At 43.4% G+C, this 18692-nt stretch overlaps 4 protein-coding genes and 1 non-coding gene across 5 annotated transcripts; 1 reads left to right on the top strand and 4 right to left on the bottom strand.

Annotated features, from left to right (window-relative positions):
- Positions 1-378: 378 nt before the first annotated feature.
- On the bottom strand, positions 379-3274 carry F5Y00DRAFT_212438 (vesicle coat protein). Its single transcript, XM_048005528.1, has 2 exons — positions 3116-3274; positions 379-2110 (listed from the first exon to the last, which is right to left on the bottom strand). The coding sequence occupies exons 1-2, from the start codon at positions 3125-3127 to the stop codon at positions 521-523; spliced, it is 1602 nt and encodes a 533-aa protein (XP_047859959.1). The 5' UTR covers positions 3128-3274; the 3' UTR covers positions 379-520.
- A 6282-nt stretch (positions 3275-9556) lies between these two features.
- On the bottom strand, positions 9557-10464 carry F5Y00DRAFT_274506 (DUF427-domain-containing protein; the record flags this gene model as incomplete). Its single annotated transcript, XM_048013370.1, has 1 exon — positions 9557-10464. The coding sequence occupies exon 1, from the start codon at positions 10352-10354 to the stop codon at positions 9557-9559; it is 798 nt and encodes a 265-aa protein (XP_047859958.1). The 5' UTR covers positions 10355-10464.
- A 1-nt stretch (position 10465) lies between these two features.
- On the bottom strand, positions 10466-13400 carry F5Y00DRAFT_249622 (phosphatases II). The gene is made up of 2 exons (XM_048009624.1): positions 12253-13400; positions 10466-12164 (listed from the first exon to the last, which is right to left on the bottom strand). The coding sequence occupies exons 1-2, from the start codon at positions 12674-12676 to the stop codon at positions 11158-11160; spliced, it is 1431 nt and encodes a 476-aa protein (XP_047859957.1). The 5' UTR covers positions 12677-13400; the 3' UTR covers positions 10466-11157.
- Positions 13401-14363: 963 nt separating this feature from the next.
- F5Y00DRAFT_274504 (uncharacterized protein) lies at positions 14364-15320 on the bottom strand (the record flags this gene model as incomplete). Its single annotated transcript, XM_048013369.1, has 1 exon — positions 14364-15320. The coding sequence occupies exon 1, from the start codon at positions 15201-15203 to the stop codon at positions 14364-14366; it is 840 nt and encodes a 279-aa protein (XP_047859956.1). The 5' UTR covers positions 15204-15320.
- A 1471-nt stretch (positions 15321-16791) lies between these two features.
- F5Y00DRAFT_t156 lies at positions 16792-16891 on the top strand. Its single transcript has one exon. It is a non-coding gene; the product is annotated as a tRNA-Ile (tRNA).
- The last annotated feature ends 1801 nt before the right edge of the window (positions 16892-18692 follow it).

Raw genomic sequence — 18692 nt, 5'->3', positions numbered from 1 at the left:
TTCCGCATGCATTACCCGACCTTTTCATTTTGTACGCCGTTTTACATGCCACGCCACGCCATGCCATACCACACAACACAACACAACAAGAACGGCATACCCTCGAGAGAACCATATCGGAAACGCAAAACAACAATCAAGTCGACAAGTAGTAATACAGAAAGGGTATCATCCTTAAGAAAGGCAAAAGAAAAAAAGAAAAAGAAAAAAGATAAGCGCCAACTGGCACGAAATTAACTACTTCAACTTGAAGCGTGGGTATCATAGAAGTCAAGGAGTTCGTTGAGAGCCACCATAACCAATATCTTGGAGGGAGTGGTTTGCAACCGAAGGGAGCTTGCTGGGGTATCCACTGTCGACTCGACAACTCGGGTATATCCTCCGTCATTACGTCCTCACCTTCGCACTCAGACACATTAAACAGTATAGTTGCTTTTAGCCGCTCGCAGAATAGCAAATCGAATATCGCAATGAATCAGTTGCTCATGGCTCATGTCATGTTATTGGAGGTTGGCAAGGTTCAAGAGGAGAGCACAACTCCCAGCTCCAGCAAGAGCTGCACAAAACGTGAATGTAGCTCAATAAAGAAGTCAGGGAGGCCCACGAGCTCTGCGAGTCCGCGAGCTTTAGGTGCAAATCCGCCGGGCCCCATAGATCCGCCCATGCGTTGCATTAAACCGCTGCGGCCACCCCCAGTAAGGAAGCTGCTTGAGTCGTTGGTCCTGTCTCTTTCGCGATCGCGGTCCAGGTTCGCTACACTGAACCCGCCTCCAAGGTTTAGCCCTATGCCACTATCACGCGGGCCATCGCCGCCAAATCCACCTCGGCTATACGCTGCATTAATCGCCGCAATTGGACTGTTGGCTTCCTCACGATCGCGCTCTCTCTCGGCTTCGGCTTCGGCCAGCTCTTGAATCCAGTTTGCTAAATCACGGAATGCGGCCGATATGAAGCTAAAGGTCTTCATGGCAAGACGTTCACGGTGCGTACTAAGCGCCAGAAACGCATAGACTCTCTTGCGGCCGCGAGCATGCATATCAGGAATGCGAAATATGTATGCGGTTGTATAGCCCGCTAAGGGATCACCAAAAAAGATCGGGCCGCCATTAGCAGCAGATTGGAGATTCGGCGCCGTAGTGATGTAACCTGGACCATGATTGATTGGCAGCGATGTAAATTGAGGAGGCAATTGTGACGAGAGTGATGGGGCTTGTTGTTGTGTGGTCTCAGGCCGCCGAGGGAGGGTTTCGAAGGAGAGCGTTCGTAGACAAGAAGCACGAACTATGGAGTATGTAGTAGGAACTACCGGCTCATGAGTCGATGTGTAATCCAGGTAGTGTGTATGTTGTGTCACACTAGATTTGGACGATACGCTCGAATGTGAAGTTGAGGTAGTAGGCCGCCGCTGCAGGTTTGAATGCTTGCCATTATCTTTAGGTACCACATCCTCCTCCGCATCAGAAGTGTATGAGGAGTGCGGATTTGAGTTTGGCGGGCTAAACTCTCCGCTGCCTCCATAGACGCGTGCGTATGGGGCGCGCGTGCGCAATACAGGACCACGTTGATCCGATTTAGAATCTGTTGTAGTACTTGCTTTCTCCCCCTTTCCAGTTTTCGAGTTTTGCCGTTTAGGCAGAGTGAGGGCGCAGTTGTCACATGGATTCGCTCGTTTCGTAACGTAATCATCATAGGTTCGACGAAAACTCGAGTCGCGCCGTAAACCCCCTTTCCCATTCGTCTCGGGGAAGTTTTCTGGCGCATGTCGGGGGCTTTGCGGTGGTGTCTGAACTGTTGAGGCTGTGGTGAGAGGCGCTGGTGTAGAGGCCTGAACAGTAGTACCAGGACCTAGCTTTGACGTTCGAAGTATCGATGCGCGATGCGCCTGGGCTTCCTGATCAGTCACGGGGGTGGATGAACTACGTGGGGTTCCAAGTGTCATCTTTCGTAAAGCATCAGTAACAGTCGTCTGTTGGCTATGACCTGCAGCACTAGTTTGCGGTCGTGTTGGCTCGGTGTTATCATCACAGCATTGTCTGCATGGTACAGGTAAGCCCTCGGTGACCATGAGAGGTGTCGGACCATGTAGGTCGCAGTAATGCGCCAAACATAGCTGGATATGAGTTAGCAACGGCAATATTGCTGGCTTCGGAGAAACAGTCATGGCTGGGCGCGATATTGCAGAGGGTGGATTTGGTGAAATGCACGTGCTAAAACAGCATCTCGAAAAAAAAAAAAAAAAAAAAGATCACAAAGATATTCAAGTAGTCACAGAGTTCAAGCTCATAGTAATAAAGCAGAACAGGAAGTGGGGGTCAAATTTGACAGGAGTCGGTCTGGGGTCAAAGGGAGGGTAGGAGATGAGTAAGTAATAGGAGATAAATAGGAAGGAGTTAGGAGTTTTGAGAGACTACACTCGGAGAGGTAAAAACGTCACTGTCGCGCAAGGGGGTAGATATGCTATGTCCAAATTCCAAGTTGGCAACTTCAACTTCGGCATCTGCGACAATCATGGCACCCGTACCAATCAAGCTCAACACTTGGCTGACCTGGGGCGTAGCGCAACATCGCTTCGCTCCGTGCCGTCGTGATGGGAATAGGGGGGACCGTCTAACATAAGCATTCAAAGCAACTAAGGCCCGGGGCTAAGGGGGCTGACAAGATGATCAAGACGATAGTGTGGGGGGACACGAGGCTTCCGGGGTGGTCCGGACAGGCAAGGAGGCGGTGAAGAAATTCAATGAGGACATTAAAAGACAGAAAGATGGGTGGTAGAAGCAGAAGAAGGTGTGGAACACAAATATCCAGAGAAATAAATCAGAACGGTCCCGAAAAGCCAAGCTATGCGGGTCAGGCCAATGTGGATGGGCTGTATCTGGCCCCTTTGGGTACACAAAAGTTGAAATTGGTGAACAGAAAATATAAAAGAGTGAAAAGTAGGATAAGACGCGTGACGCGACTATGAAAGCTCAGATGCGCGCAGTTGGGCTGATGAGACATAAGGCATAAGGCATAAGGAATAATGCAAAGCTGGGAAGACCAAAAAAGGTACAGGGTATCAGGGTATAGAGAATGCAGATAAGGTAGATAATGTAGAGAGGATGGACAATGTACTTACTATAGACGTCATGACGTTCCTCTAGCACAACAAGAGGTCGCAGAGGTCTGTGGAGCGGTCGTACAGCGGGGTTGTTCGATTCGATTTCCCAAGGGCGACCAGTTAAAGCGACCAAATGGCCAGTGACAACCAGTGACAGCCAGTGACAGCAACCTGGGCAACCTGTACCAACAAAAGGTGACCCCCAAATATCCCAATCTTCCTCCCACGCGCGTCCCGCGTCCTGCGTCCTGCCCTGGCACTTCTTGCCTATCCAAGACAGCCAAGCAGGGGGACTTTTGGTACGATAGTCAAAAGTATTATCTCATGGATAAAACGATAGGAAGTGGACACGCAGGACAGTTAGACAAGTCGCAAGTCGCTCTGATCAACACTGGGCCCGGGTGTCCTTTGCCCGCGTCTGCATCCGCGGCTGCGTCGGTGTTTATCCAGTTGCTGAAAATCGATGCGAAGTCCGAACTGCAAAATGAGCCCTTGTGCTCGCTATCGTGTATGCGTGTACATATGTACAGTCAATCACAAGAGACAATCCGAATAAATGCGGCAGAGGATTACAGAGCACAGCAGAAATATCACCAATCGGCGCTTAGTCCTGCTCTTGGTCCTGTAATATCGATCCTTGTGTTTCGTTCTGGTTGGTTAATTAGACAGGGCCGTCGCAAAGGAAGCCTTCCACGGATTGGCGGGAAAAGAAATAGCGCTAACAGCTGCGAAGCTGACCTCCAACTTGTGCGATCCAGATGAAGAAGTACGTTGGGGAGGGGGTCATGTGCAGAAACGATATTCGATAAAAGCTCCAATAGTAGCCGACTGTGACGAGTTGAACTGGAGGCACACAAAAAAAAAGTTGTTGTCAGTAAATAAAATTCCTAGAGTGGGGGGGAGGAATTTGGATTAGGTATTATTCCCACGTTGAAGAGAATCGAGTCGAGTAAGTGAAGGCAAGAACGGTAGGAAAGGGTAGGAACGTAGTACGTACTTTTGATGTTATACAATTTGAAGATGTATTTTCCCTTTCTTTGCTTGTAAATTTAAGGAAACTGCTTGTTGGTATGCAATTTCCTGGGTGAGGTAAGACAACAAGAATAAGGTATTGAGCCTTAACTTGGAAGGTTCCTGCTGCTGCCCCTCACTTTCCCTTTTGTCCTTTTTTCTTTTTTTAAAAAATAATAATAATAATAATAAAATCTCTCTATAACATGAGAGGTAGGTCCAGTTGAAAAGGTTGAGAGTACACAAAAAGAGTGAGGTACTTGGGTATTTTGATATTGATAGTTATGGTTTCTTATAAACTTGTCAACGACAAACAAGCAACCAAACAAACAAGGACAAACTGCAATAATAAGTAACAGTAGTTAGCAGCTCGTGAGGTCAGTCTTCGCTCGGATGTGTCGCCAATGGGGTCTTCTACCTTTTTAATCATGTACTACTACCATTACCGCCGCTCCAGAAACTGATCCTAAGCCAAGCTAGCCAGCTTAGCCAGCTAGGATGTCCACTACGACGTGGTACTGCCGGGTCTTGGGTCCTTTTGGTTGCGGAGGGAAGATTCGTTCTGGTGCCCTAGTTCACATTAAACGGGGACGGTCTAGCCGGTAGGGGCGGTCTTCTAGAAGAAGCACTAGAATAGTATGCAGAATAGTATGCAGTACTAGCCCAGCTAGGACCTCAACTCCTAGTCATAGTATGCATATGCGGGACCGCTACACCGACGAGACGGTGCTCACCTATTATTAACCAATTCTTCGACCCACTTGTCGCGTGTCGGCCTAGGGGTGCGACAATTAAATTTCAGAAGGGGACCTCACAATTCCTTCGCTTTTTTATTATTATTATTGTTATTATTATCGTACCACGGACGGGGTTATAATTCTCCCCGAAGGATTCTTAGCGATGCGATTCAACCCAGCTGTTGAACTATATAGCTCTTAGCCATTGGCTATTAGTTATTAGTTATTAGCTATCAACTAGCTGTTTGTTGAAGAGGCTAACTTGCTGGCTGTCCGGATCGTATTTAAAGCCACTCGGGTATTACGTATGCAGCCCAAGTTTGCCGATCACGTTTGGATGAGCCGGGATAGATCTCGGTCGAACTCTGAGCTCTTGGCACGACAAAGATACACTACTTCAATAAAATGGGGAGCAATGGATTTTACCGACAAGCTGAAACTTGAAAGCCTGAGCCTGACTCGAAATGTCCATATGTAAAGAGCATGTGAAGAAGGCAAACTCGAGTTGAATGGCCGGTCTCAACACCCACCATGCAAGACGGCCGGACGGAAAAGAATTATTATATGACATTAGGTTCTTACATGTCAGTATGATTCATATGCTGGCAAGAGCCGGGTATTTTCAAGACGAGGTCTCGACGAAAAAAAACGCTCACATGTGTACCTTGATATTCTACACTAACTAGACAAAATTACAATCACAGGGAATATCATCGGGTGTCGCATCACTAGTATCCACCAAGATTATAACCATTACGTATAATTGGCTAATTCATCCCAGTAGTCGGATATCATCCCCTACATAGTACATCCAAACTCCAAAAAGAGCAACAACATAGCGATACTATGTCCTTTGGTGCGAGGGAGACACGGTGGGTACCTTATACTAGGTATGTTCAATCAGAATTCATGATGGATGTTTTGGATCAATCAAGTTACTCGCACCAGAGGACATATTAACTATACCAAAATTATACATACCTTAGGTAGGTAACTACCTCAAATCCTAACTATGGTAGAATCCGGGGAGCGTTGTGTCGGAGAAACACCCTGTCCACGACAGGGAATTCGGAGTCAAGGTCGACTGTCGAAAAGCCTCAAAGAGGAAAGCCAAATAAAACAACTCCGAATCACGGTTGGAGAATTTTACAGATATTCCCCTACTGGTATTCGTCGGAGTTTATCCCAAGAACGCTATCTTATATAGAGATCGTAATCAGACATAGGTATATTCTCATCTTAGGAAAAACCGTTAACACCATGTTTGGCGAATCGGAAAAGATCCTCTATCCCAAGGTAAGACATGCATTGATGTCAGCACTCCAACTAAAGGCATGGGCAAGGTTGGTAAGAGTTTCCGAACTACTTTATACAGACTGACGGCTCAGCTGTCGTCCTACGATTACACGCGCGCAACTCGTGCTATGCTATGTAAGCACACGTATGTACGAGTTTACGAAGTAGATATTATATTATATTTCTAGCGGGATATTACAGAAACGAGCTGTCATCATGCTCCTCTACTTCCACCGTTATTACATCACTTCCGTCTAGACTCCAACTAATTTAAATAAGCGAGTCTCCTACCTGGCAGCCCAGATGGACACCTACATACACCTACATATACATATATACATACGTCTATGCATATCGGTTCCTTCACATGCTTCCAGCTTGCTACCTATATTCGGCAGCACATGGCCAATTAATAATTATCCATGCAGCTTATGTAGAAAGATCTCAACTACCGTTATTACCACTACTACCACACAGCATCCCACGATGGCCCAGTAGCCATTTTGAAATGACAGCACGCCCGACACTCTGACATTAGGTTAGGTACGTAAACAGGCATACCTACCACACCTGGATATCCTCATTTCCACCTTTAGCTACCTGTTATATACCTATTCTATTGCAACCAATAGCTAGCTCGGCTGATTCCAGCTCTCGGAACATTCGGGAATGCCACGCAAACTACCTAACTCATAATCAATCAATTCCCCCGTTCTCTCTTGTCATTTTTCTCCTTGTTGTTTAGAGCCATACGTTATTACTACTTAGTTACTGGGCCACCTTTTTGTTGCCCTCGGGCCTCATCTCCCTGCCACATCCATGCGATTTCGACACTCTCCACCTAAAAGAGAAGATACCTACATAACGCTAAGCAAGGTCTCGGATCCGAGGAAGTGTTTCTGCTCCGCTCAGAATACTTATTATCAAGCAAACGAACAAACTATCCTCATGACTTAGTTATTATTAAACAACTTCTTTCTATTGGTTTTGGCGTTCCCACCGCTCCTTTGAGTATATAGGTATGATGCTTGAGGCGTTTTCCATAGGTAACTCCACAACGACACGTTCACCGGTCTCGATGGCGTTAGTAATAAGTCCGACGCTACACTCAGAATTTGATTATCAATGTTACTCCACCGGGTGGGCGTGACCCGTGCGTTGCCCAGATCGGCGTATGGTCCCTCGAGGATCCGGGGTTACCAATCTCGTAACGCTGTCTTTCTTGCATATACAGCCTTGACCGAACCGCTGCGCTGAACCCAGAGAGCCTTAACTTTGGGTGCTACGGATTACATACTAGGCGCATTACGTCTAATACAAAATAGCCGGCTCGTCGCTACAACTCTAAGGGTCTTTAAACAGTAATACAACCTCATCCTTGAGATTTGGGGTTCGCAATGTCTTCGACTCGGCTAATCACCTTTGCCTGCCTCAAGTTCGTCTGATCACGACCTACATAGTCACATAGTCGTCCCGCCATTGCGTGGTCCGGGGTACGTCAAGCGGTGCACACGTGCGGACACGGGACAGAATGTAACCATCACGTTAACCATCACGTCCGGAAGGTAGGGTTTCAGAACCATATGCTTGTGTCTCATTTGGGGATTGCTTATTTTCCACTGTGTATTCCCGCCGGGTTCCTATTGAATGCTCACGTAGTACAAGACTGACTTGCATCGCGAGCCGTTCCGCTCCGTATGACCTCTCCTTCGTCTCCGGCTAGGCGCAGAGGGAATCCGATGACATCTGACTTTACGTCCGTATACAAAGAGTTAGGTATACCAAGAGTCTAAATTGCATCGCGGCTCGATGCATTCGTCTAATGTATGCACGTCTCCCGTCAGAACTCCACGTCTAAGCGTAAGCTCCTGTCATCACTCATCGCACATCACTTGCTAAAGACGGGGTGATTTTCGAGTTTCATTAAAAGAAGCACCTTCTATTCCAGGTTTCTGGGATTCTTTTTCTCCGGGCCGTTTGTTCAGTCTCCCCTGAACTACCAACCCAACCAACCTCAGCCGACTCGGCTCCTTGTCCCGCGATCTCCGCCCGCTTTGATATCCGACCCACGGTTCTCAGACTCATATGAAGATCCGACGAACCATTATTATTATTATTATTATTAGACTCACATAGCTGCGCTGCCTCGTCCAATGACGTCGTCCCCATTCGGATCGGCGCATCACCAACGTTGCTTCGAATGGAGGCCTCGAACACCCTACTAGACCCCTTGTCGTTTCTTACCTTTTAGCCTGAACGAGACCCTGCCTTATAGAAGAACGCATTCGGAAACACCCATGTACTATGTCGCGCACGTCGGTCCAATAGAGGAGAATATCGACCTCTTTACATGGACTAATAAAGACATAATTACGTACTGAATTACGACAAATAATATACTCATGTCCTTATTAAGACATGGCATGACGAATTGGGAACATCGTTCTTGACTAAAACATGTTAAATTTGTTATGCAATCAAGTACATATAGTTGATGTTCGATTTATAGTCCCTTCTAGGTCTTTTTGCCAGGTATTTAGGTAGTCTTAGTAGTGTTACATGTATTCTCATATAATTTTATTGGCATACACATGTACCTTTCATATCAACCCCGCGTGATCCCCAATCTCTTAAGATGGCACGCAGCCTCATTATCTGATCCAATAGCCTCATACAATACAGCTACCTAATTGGCCAGCCAGTCAGCCTTATACAGTTTGGTAGTAGAAACTTCCGGTAGTATTCGGGGCTGGTGACTGTGCGGCTGACATCTTTGCTCTTGGTTGACATTGAGGTTGAGGAGTCTAGTTCTGAGCGAGGCATGGTGTCAGGGTTAGAAGTTGTGCTCAAGGAGATATATGATGTTCTTGAACTTGGTAATATTAGGTTCGGATCTATTGGGTTTGGAATAGTATGGTCTATCCAGCTGGATATAGAAGACGCGGTTGAGGACGCGGTTGAGGACATGGTTGAGGGTTCCCTTGAGGGTTGATCGTTATAAATAAATAGAAATGGTGAGGTAGTAGTTTCAGCTGGTTGTAAAGATGCTTGCTTTCGGAGTAGAGGTAAAGAAGGACAACGTAACTGACGTCTTTTGGTAAGTGGTAAGTTTGTATCGTTAAATACTTCACTACGATATTACCTTTTAGATTAACTGCATGTGTTATTTTGTAAGGGAATACTATACGTTGGCGGTAATTTAGCTTCTTGCTCAGTACCAAAGAGTCTCCTAGACAATGAATCTAAAAGACTTTTGGCATTGGGAATTGCTTGATTTGAGAGGGTTTAGGGGGGCTATATTGGAGAGAAAGGTGGAAAGGCGTGTTAAGCAGCGAGAATAAGGGTGAATTTTACTTTTTCTTTTTATAAGAATAACTTTTCTTACAGAGAAAGCCAAAACATCCAAAAAGCACTTTCACGACCAATGCGTCTTCGGCCGCTGCAGCACCTTTCCGTCAAGCTTAACCTCAACCCCATCCTTCTCATGGTAAAAACACAAACACCCCGCGATGCTCGCACACTCGAGCGTCGGCGTTTTATAGTACCAGACCAGGTCATCGACCTTCCGTCCACCCCCGAGGTCTACATGATAATAGTTCGCCACGCCTTTATACGGACACGCAGTCGAGGTCTCGCTCTCCCTCAGCTTATCCCGCGCCGCCGCCGTCGCCGGCACATAGAACCGGCGCGGCAGCCCCGTCTCGTAGAGATGATACGAAGAGCTCGTCTGCGCAACCAGATGTCCGTCGACGCGGATCTCCAGGGGCCGCGAAGAGTGCAGCACGTCGACCCGTCGGAACGGGTCTTTCGGGTGCACGTAAATCGGCACGTCCTCCTCGAACCAGGCATCCGCAGCCCCGAACTCAACCCGCACCATCCTCTCCAGTGGCTTGCAGGAAGGGCTTAGCCCGCCCCCGAAGACGAGGATCCGGTCCGTAGTCCGGCCTCCGACGTTAAGTGCTGCGGTCCGGTACTGGGGGTTTTCGTCGCCGGGCAAACTACACGGGCGGTGTGTAAACGACTCCTCTGGTAGATAATAGTACGGGTAGTACTCGTGCTCCCAGACATAGACCGCGGACGTCGTGTCAGCCACATACGTGTTGTTGAACAAGATTCGTATTCGGCGAGGTGTGGCAAGAGTCTTGATGGGGCCGTTTTCTAGTAAGGTCTTACCAAGCTTAAGGAGATCTGATTTCGCGTGTGGGTTTGCCATGCTGGAGTCCGGGTTTCTAGTCTTCCTTAATGATGATATAGGTAATAGAAAGTTTAATGTCAAAAATTTAAACAAGAGCTTTCATGTCACTTCAGCAAAGTCCGGAGAAGACAATTTAGGGTTCATGAATTATTTCATGATTATTATTTGACTATCGACGATTGGGATCAGCCAAGGCGGGGTAGCTACCCCAGCTACAAGTCTGCAAGTTCAACCAGATATATGACTTCCAGTGCCCTTACATCATGAACCTGCATGATAGGTTGTGACCTTCGTGATGTATCGTTATCTGAGGGCATGAGAGTCTTGCACCGTGTAACCCACTCTTGCGGTTGTACGCCACAATCTGTGCCTTTAAATACCAACGACGGCTACAGTGAAACCGTCCCAAACTCGCAAATTGTACAAACCAATGCGGCGGTTATCTGCTATCGGCTAATTTAATAGAAAGGGTATCTCTCAAATGACAATGTCTTCCGAATCCAGAGGCCTTGTAGAGCTTTTCCTCCTATGCATACCTTGATTTGCTCCTAGAAGACGGCCTAATTCCTGAAATCCTCTCGTGTACCATTGATGTTAAAGACGCCCTTCCATGAATAATACTTCCAATGCACCCCTATGCCTTCCTATGATCCTGTGCCCGTTGTTATGCTAGACCATAGTGTGATATAAAAATCCGACGGGTGAAGAGAAGTGCCGAAACCAAATGTATCCCCTCTTAACGCCATCGCGATGCCGTGCAAAACTGTGAATGGTATGATACGAAGACCGCCGCGTAGTTCATCTTCATCATGTTAACTTCTTCAATCAATAAAAGGGTCGAAATCAACCTCCAACCTCTTAGCTGCGGGCTCCTCCCGGATATCCTGTTCGGTAAGCCCATGCTTGTCCAGCCAGAGCTTACGCAGCACCTGATAAATGAATAGGTACTGCGACTCGGCTTGGACCATCTGCTTGCGCTGCTCCCTCAGCGCGTCGACCGTCTTATAGACGAGATCCTCCCCATCACTGTTGGTATTCATCTCGAGACGATCCACATCACCTGAATCTATCTCTCGCATGAGATGCTCAAGGGCGATGAACGTTCCGCTTCTGCCCACACCTGCCGAACAGTGAATGATTCGTGGGTTGTCCTCACTTGCATTCTTCTCTCTCGAAAGACGCATGAGCTCGAAGAAGCTGTCAATGTCCTCGAGGGCAGGGACGCCAAAGTCGGGCCATTTACGGTAAAGGAGGTGCCATACAATCATATCCTCCTCTCGGCCCTCGACGTGAATGCTGAGCTTTCGAACCTCAATTGCACCGTTCGCGTGTTCTTCGATATCAACACACTTAATCTCGGCGCGAAACCCGTCTCCAAATTCGTCGTCCTCGCCTACTACCCAAGGCTCTTCCTCGACGAACCGAGGGAAATATGGATAGCACTTCTCCATTCCACCCTCGTGTGTTTCGGTCAGCATCACAATTACGGCAGGGCTTTGTAGCTGCTCCACTACCATTCGCCAAACGTGATCCATAGTCCCTGATTTGGGTCCTTGCATGGCGATGTAACGATGCGGTGGCTTGGACTGAGGATCTAGGAGGGAATTGAGAGTGATGGGCGACGCATTGATATAATCAAGCTGACCGTCTGGCACCTGTAGTTTGACGCGGTTGTTGGCCCATGGTTGAATGTTCGCGTACCGGTCGAGAATCTTAGTCTCGGGTGTCGTAACGCGTGCGAATTTAAAATTCGGGGATGGGTTATGGAAGGACTCTTGCAGACGAAAACGCTCTGACCAGTTAAGATCTTGGAACTTAGCCTCGATATCTATGATTAGAGTAGGCATTATTAGCATCTCAATACTATAAACAGATACAGGCAGAATGTTGCACTTTTGCGCATGGTGTAGACATACCTTGCTGGGACAGATTCAGGAAAGCAGGAATCCTGGGTTTGGGGGTTTCCTTGATCATTTCCTTCTCACCTTTGTCTTCAACAGCGCTAGCAGGAGTTGTTCTGCTAAGTTCGACTGCACTATCCTGACTAGTTACGGCGGGCGAAGGAGGCATAGCTAACGAAGTGGGAGTGGGAGATCGGGCGCGCTTATGCGAATGTCGAAAATGGAACCCTCGACGAAAAGGCGACTTTGAAGGTAGATCATTTCGAGAAGCATGGTTGGTTGGAATTGTCAGGGTCGGCGGTGGTGCACGGCAGCCCACAGAGCCAAGTTTACTTTCCGACGATGATTTGTCGGGAGGTGATCCAGATCGGATTCCAGAGGGGGGCGTCGTAGGAGGAGCCCTCTTGATGCGACGGAAACGCGAGGATATCGAGTCCATTATGGTTGGACGACCCGTAGTAAAATTGAATATGACGGTAGCGAGGATGACGGGGAGGAGACAATGGTGGAGTAATGAGGGCCACGTAGGCTTCGCAGCGGCTGGTCGTGAGAGTGAGGGGACCAATGTGGATTTTAGGGTCGGCGAACACTCAAATTAAAAAGAGGAAGAGGCGGAGCTTGTCCACGAGCTCGAAGTAATTGGCACGTGGTAATTGATGTGCAATACCAATACCAATGAGGCAAGGCAAGGCGACGCGAGGCGAGACGAGGCGATGCGATGCGATGTGGTGCAAGGCTGGGCCGACGTAGTGGGGAAAAGAAGTGAAGATATGTTAAGTTACCAGTAAGAATCAAGGCAAGGCTACCCTCTGGTTCAAGAGTAGCTTGGAATGAAGGGCTGGACTTTGCATAATAAGTTAAAGGAAGAAGAAAAGAAGAAAAGAAAATTAAGAAGTGAAGAGAATTGTGGTTAATTTCGGTGTTGCTTCCAAGAATTGCCTGGTAGTTGACCTGGTAGCAGTTCGAAGTTAGAGAATACCGTCAACCTGGATTGGGACAGACGGCAAGGGTGGGGGAAGCAGCGTTGCAGGGGACAATTAAATAAGAATGTGGGTCTCTATTGGCAGGTCCAACAGGTCGCGGATGCCAGATGGTCAGGTAGTACAATCGGTACCGTAGTACCGGCATAACAATAAGAAACAATGAATGATGTGGAAGTCACGGTCCGTTCACATGTACCTGACCAGCTGAGGTGGATTTTTTTTTTTTTTTTTTTTTTTTTTTTAAGTGTATAGGTAGCTGTGACACACGTATATATTGCAGGGTACAACAGGTACGTACTCGTGCAGTAGTTCACAACAGTGCAACCGTGCAACGGTTTTAAGCAACAACGGACGATACCTCTTTCCATGTGTATTGTATTGTACATAGACCTTGGAAGGAAGGAAGCTATCGGTAAGGTACCAATTCAAATTCAGTGTACCCACACCTAAGGCCTATCATGTTTCAGCAAGAATGTGAATGTGAAAATGGTAACGGATCAGTCTGATAATTATATTTAGCATATCTCAGGTACCTAGTAAGGTATGTATTTAGCTACGAATCATTCCAACTTGTAGGATTGAAGGGATGACGTTTTGGGAGAGTTACAGACTGGTACGTGACTATGCAGTGGTGACTATTTAAATACACTAGACACACTAAGTAAGCAAACTATAGAGCGCTTAAAGATGGCCCGAGCTTAGGTCAGGTACATAGTTTTTATGACTGTTACAAACATCACATTCTTGGAACTATTTGCTGAAAATCATTAACTATTGCAAGTCATTAACCTAGAATGGTAGCTAAAATAACAACATGGAGTTTGACACTATTATGTTCTATTAACTCAGTATCCCTATCCAGATAACTACCTTGATTCAAAGTACGAGGAGCGTGGGGGAATAAAAGGGGTTAAAGGGGTTACATAGTATCGCGAAGTGAGCTATTGTTAGTATAGAAATGAAAGTCATGCTCGAACCATGGCCGAATCTGTGTGTGTCCCTCATCCAACCACTAGGTGTTATTTCGTTTAAATCCCACTGCTGCATCAGTTCTCCCGGCCCCTCTGGAAGTATTTTTTCACCTGTCTCGTCCTCGTTTTTCCACAACATACAAGTGACGCGATTGCGCTCATAGAACGGTCCTCAAGACAGTGCCTCACGCGTATCCTGGTTCTCCCGTAGCATGGCTATCGGTAGGCGGGCTCCGGTAGTGGTCTCTATCCAGCTGCTACCCTCAGCTAACGTCTCTAAAATATCTAGTGATGACACCCAATCTCGTGTCTTCTCTAGGCCCGTTGATAACAGGCGTTGGGAGAAATTAATGAGGCACGTTTTGAGCCCCGCAGCGCGGATAGGTTGACGGTGCGCATTCTGACTAGGCGACTCGGCAGAGAAAATAACAGGACAAATTCGTGGGAGGCGCAGGCGGATGTGCTGCAACCGAGGTAGAATAGCACGAATGGCGTCGCACATGTGCGAATGAGGTTGCGAATCTACTGTAAGGTTTTGGATGTTGCTGCCGTATCTCATATCGACTTCTAAGCTTATACAGGAGGCAGGCAAGCTGTCTATAATAGAAGAGATTTCGCTCGAGGCCATATACGGAAACGGAACATGAACTACGATTGATATTGATATGGGCTTAAGCCTCGTAATCCGTGGGCGAAGTCGTCTTAGAGCTTCCAGCCTAGCTTCGGCCGTTTGTCTGGCTTCAGTTGGATCATATGGGTTGATGGGAATGGCATCCGTATGCAATGTGAGAGAACGGATCTCATGGTCTGCGCAGTTTTCCACGAACTTAATAAGACGTTGTTGGTTCAGAACAACGTCGTCATATAATATACACAGGGCCAAAGGTTGCCATTTTCTGCAACACAGAACGGAGGGGACGAGCGTTGCATCACCATCCTCGGCGAGTCGTTTAAAGATTTCTAACAGGGTCTCTGGTACTAACTCAGCGACAGGTGAGATAGGTGAGGCCATAGCGCAATCAAAGAATGCTAAAATGATCCCTAGGGAGGAGACGGGGTAAGGTTATAGAACACTACACTTGGTGTAACTGTGACGAACGGTTGCCGCTTCTTTATAGACGGACCGAGCCCGAGCGATGATTGCGGACGCATCTTTCGCGAAGCAATTGACAAATGTGACACCATTACTTCAAACTGTGCTATTTGGAGGATATACTCAAACATAGAAAAGTGATCTAAGACCACCTATTCATCAAATTCAGTTTAAAGCATCAGAAAAGCTACACTTTAGGTGTACTTAACAATTAACTAAAGCCGTTTATTAAGTAGTCATAATTAAGCATTGAGTGCCCTATATCATCTTATGGTTTTACATTTACACGTTAACTACCACTTACACTGCAATAAAGCAAGGCCCAAGGCCGATGCTAACACATATAAACAGAAATTATACCTTAAGTGAGCGATTTCTTCTGAAGTGACATCCTATGATATGTTAAGAAAATCCATATAATTATGTGTTGGGCTGAAGGACTTACGTGTAAGTGAATCATCAACTACGATATTGCGCTACATTGTCCTTCGTTGAGTTAGCTTACATATGATCTACCCAATATGTGTGAATATTCTCCTCATTCATCCCTTGCGAGTCAGACAATTGTCATAATCAGTATTTACACTAATTTGGAAAGCTACGGAATAACCACCAGGTAATTATCTACGTAAGTTACGATATTTCATCGCATACACTCAGCTAACCAGGAACATGAAATCCATGCGTAGGCAACTTTAGACACACGGCTATTTAAACACACAGAGAGCCCTCAGCTTTGCCTTCCTCTCGAATCCAAAAAACTTTTTCATTTACCTATCATGGAAGAATTTGCTCCGACACAATTCTCAGAACAGCAATCTCGATATGTCCTCTCAAGACAACAGCGACCTAAACATTGCGATAAACTACCTAACGACACGAAGCACCACACCCGCACCCACACCCACACCAAACGACACGAACGACTCGAAAATGGACTCTAGTTCTGGCAGCAGCTCTGGGAATAAGCCGCGCGGCGGGAGTGGTAAAACTGTGAGATGGGCTGAGCCGGTTGAGTCGGAGATGCCGAAGTCAGACTGAATCAATATTCCGGGAATGACATTTGCCTAGATAAGTACCTACCTAAGTTATCCTGATGGATTCTATGGTAGCATACGACTGTGGGTTGTAGTGCATACAATATCTAGGTAGCTTAGTAGCGCCGCCTTTCGCTTCCTTTAAAGATATCTTAGAAGGATTGTTGAAGAAGGATTGTTGCAGTAGCCCCTTTACTTATCTTAGATTATCTATAGGTAATCTTGATTTCTGCTTTTCGTTTCTCGGTCTCTTAGCGATATCGATATTTTCTCTATCGGCGGATGCATCGCATTCCATTATATCTACATGAAGTTACTTTGGTTTAAGCCATAAGTGAATCCCCCTTCCTAAGCCTTACTGGTCTTGATTTTTTTTTTTCTTAGTCTTCCAACTCAAGGCCAAGTCTCTAGACCACAAAGTTGAATGCGATCGTTTGGTATATTTTGGTGTATAAGGTGAGGCTCAACAAGGTCCCATAGCTCAGTTGGTTAGAGCGTCGTACTAATATCACCACCATTGGTAATATCTAGTCAATGCGAAGGCCGGCGGTTCGAGCCCGCCTGGGACCAATATTTTTGGTGGCTTCGAAACCGTACGCATAGTGTGGATCCTTAGGGCTGATGCTAACTACCATAGCGGAGGTTTGGGGTTTCACGGAATGGTTCCACCGACGGAATGGTTTCGTGGGGCGCAACGTTTTTAGGTTTTAAGGGCTTTAATTGGTCAGATTTTGAAATAAGTGGGGCCAATTCTTATTTTTAATTTTTTTACCTTATAAAAACCGTTTTTTAACCGTAAAATCATTTTATTTTATATTATCGTTATTTATATTATATAATCGTTTTAATTATTTTAATAAAAAAAAATTTTTTTAAAATTTTTTTTTTTAATTTAAAATTTTATTTTTTAAAAAGTAAAGTTTATAAAAATTAAAATTAATTAAATTTTTAAAATAATTTAATAAAATTAATTATTTCGTTTTATTAATTTAAACGTTTAAATTTTAAACTTTATTATAAAATTTAAAATATATATTATATATAAATGTAAAAGTTATAAGTTTAAAGTTTAATTAAATTAATTAAATTAATTTTTTTAATTATTATTTTATTTTTATCGAAAATTAAATTAATTAAAAGCTTTAAAATAAAACTGTTATATTATATAAAACCATTTTATACTTTTAAAATTATTATATAAAATAAAATATATTAATTTAATTATAATAATATTTATATATAAAATAATTATAAAAATTAAAACCGTTTTTTAAAACTTTTTATTTTTATTATAATAATTATTATAATAAAACTTTATAATTATATTTAATTATTTCGATTTTTATAATTATTTTATATATAAATATTATTATAATTAAATTAATATATTTTATTTTATATAATAATTTTAAAAATATAAAATAATTTCGTATAATATAATGGTTTTATTTTAAAGCTTTTAATTAATTTAATTTTTAATATAAATAAAATTAAAATTAAAAAAATTAAAAAAATAAAAATTAATTAAACTTTAAATTTATAACTCGCGCGTTCGTACATTATAATACGTATTTTAAACTTTATAAAAAAAACTTAAGGTTTAAACGTTTAAGTTAATAAAACGAAGTGGTTAATTTCATCGAATTATTTTAAAAATTTAATTGATTTTTATTTTTATAAGTTTTACTTTTTAAAATTTTTTTTTTTTTTTTTATTTTTTAAAAAAAATTTTTATTAAAATAATTAAAACGATTATAATTCGAGTAACGATTATATAAAAATGAAATGGTTTTACAATTAAAAAATGGTTTTTATAAAATAAAAATATAAAAATAAAAATTAACTTTATTTATATTTAAATTCGATTAATTAAAAGTTTTAAAACTTAAAAACGTTGTTTTTTATAAAATTATTTTATTAATAAAATTATTTCGTAAAACTTTTCACTTTTTATTATAAAATAAATAAACGTTTTTAATTATTTAAATAACTTAATTAAACGTTAAAATTATATATATATTTAAAGTATAAAACTTTAATATATAAATAAAAATATAAAAAATTATAAATAATTAAATTATTTTTAAATCATGTAAAATTAATTAATTTAATATATTTTTTTAAATAAAACCGTTAAGTAAATTTAATTAAAATAACTTTAAATAACTTTTTTAATTTAATTTTATAAATTTAATATTTTAAAATAATTTTTTTTTAATTAAGTTTTTTTATTTATTTAAAATATCCCGTTTTTTTTAAATCTTTTTATTTAAAACTTTAATTACTTTTTTATTTAATAATTTTTTAATATTTATTAAATTAATTTAATTTTAAAATTTTTTAAATTTATTTTTATTTAATATTTTAATTA

Source organism: Daldinia vernicosa, assembly GCF_022497035.1.
Source record: "Daldinia vernicosa strain CBS 139.73 unplaced genomic scaffold F5Y00scaffold_87, whole genome shotgun sequence".
Lineage (NCBI taxonomy): Eukaryota > Fungi > Ascomycota > Sordariomycetes > Xylariales > Hypoxylaceae > Daldinia > Daldinia vernicosa.
The sequence above is the reverse complement of the archived record's forward strand: the minus strand, read 5'-3'. Positions and strand labels throughout refer to the sequence as shown.

Excerpts from the sequence above, each read along its gene's own strand:
- F5Y00DRAFT_249622 (XM_048009624.1), bottom strand. The coding sequence starts at position 12,676 with ATGGACTCGATATCCTCGCGTTTCCGTCGCATCAAGAGGGCTCCTCCT. Across the intron at positions 12,165-12,252 it reads CCTGAATCTGTCCCAGCAAG|ATATCGAGGCTAAGTTCCAA; the intron begins GTATGTCTACAC and ends CTCTAATCATAG.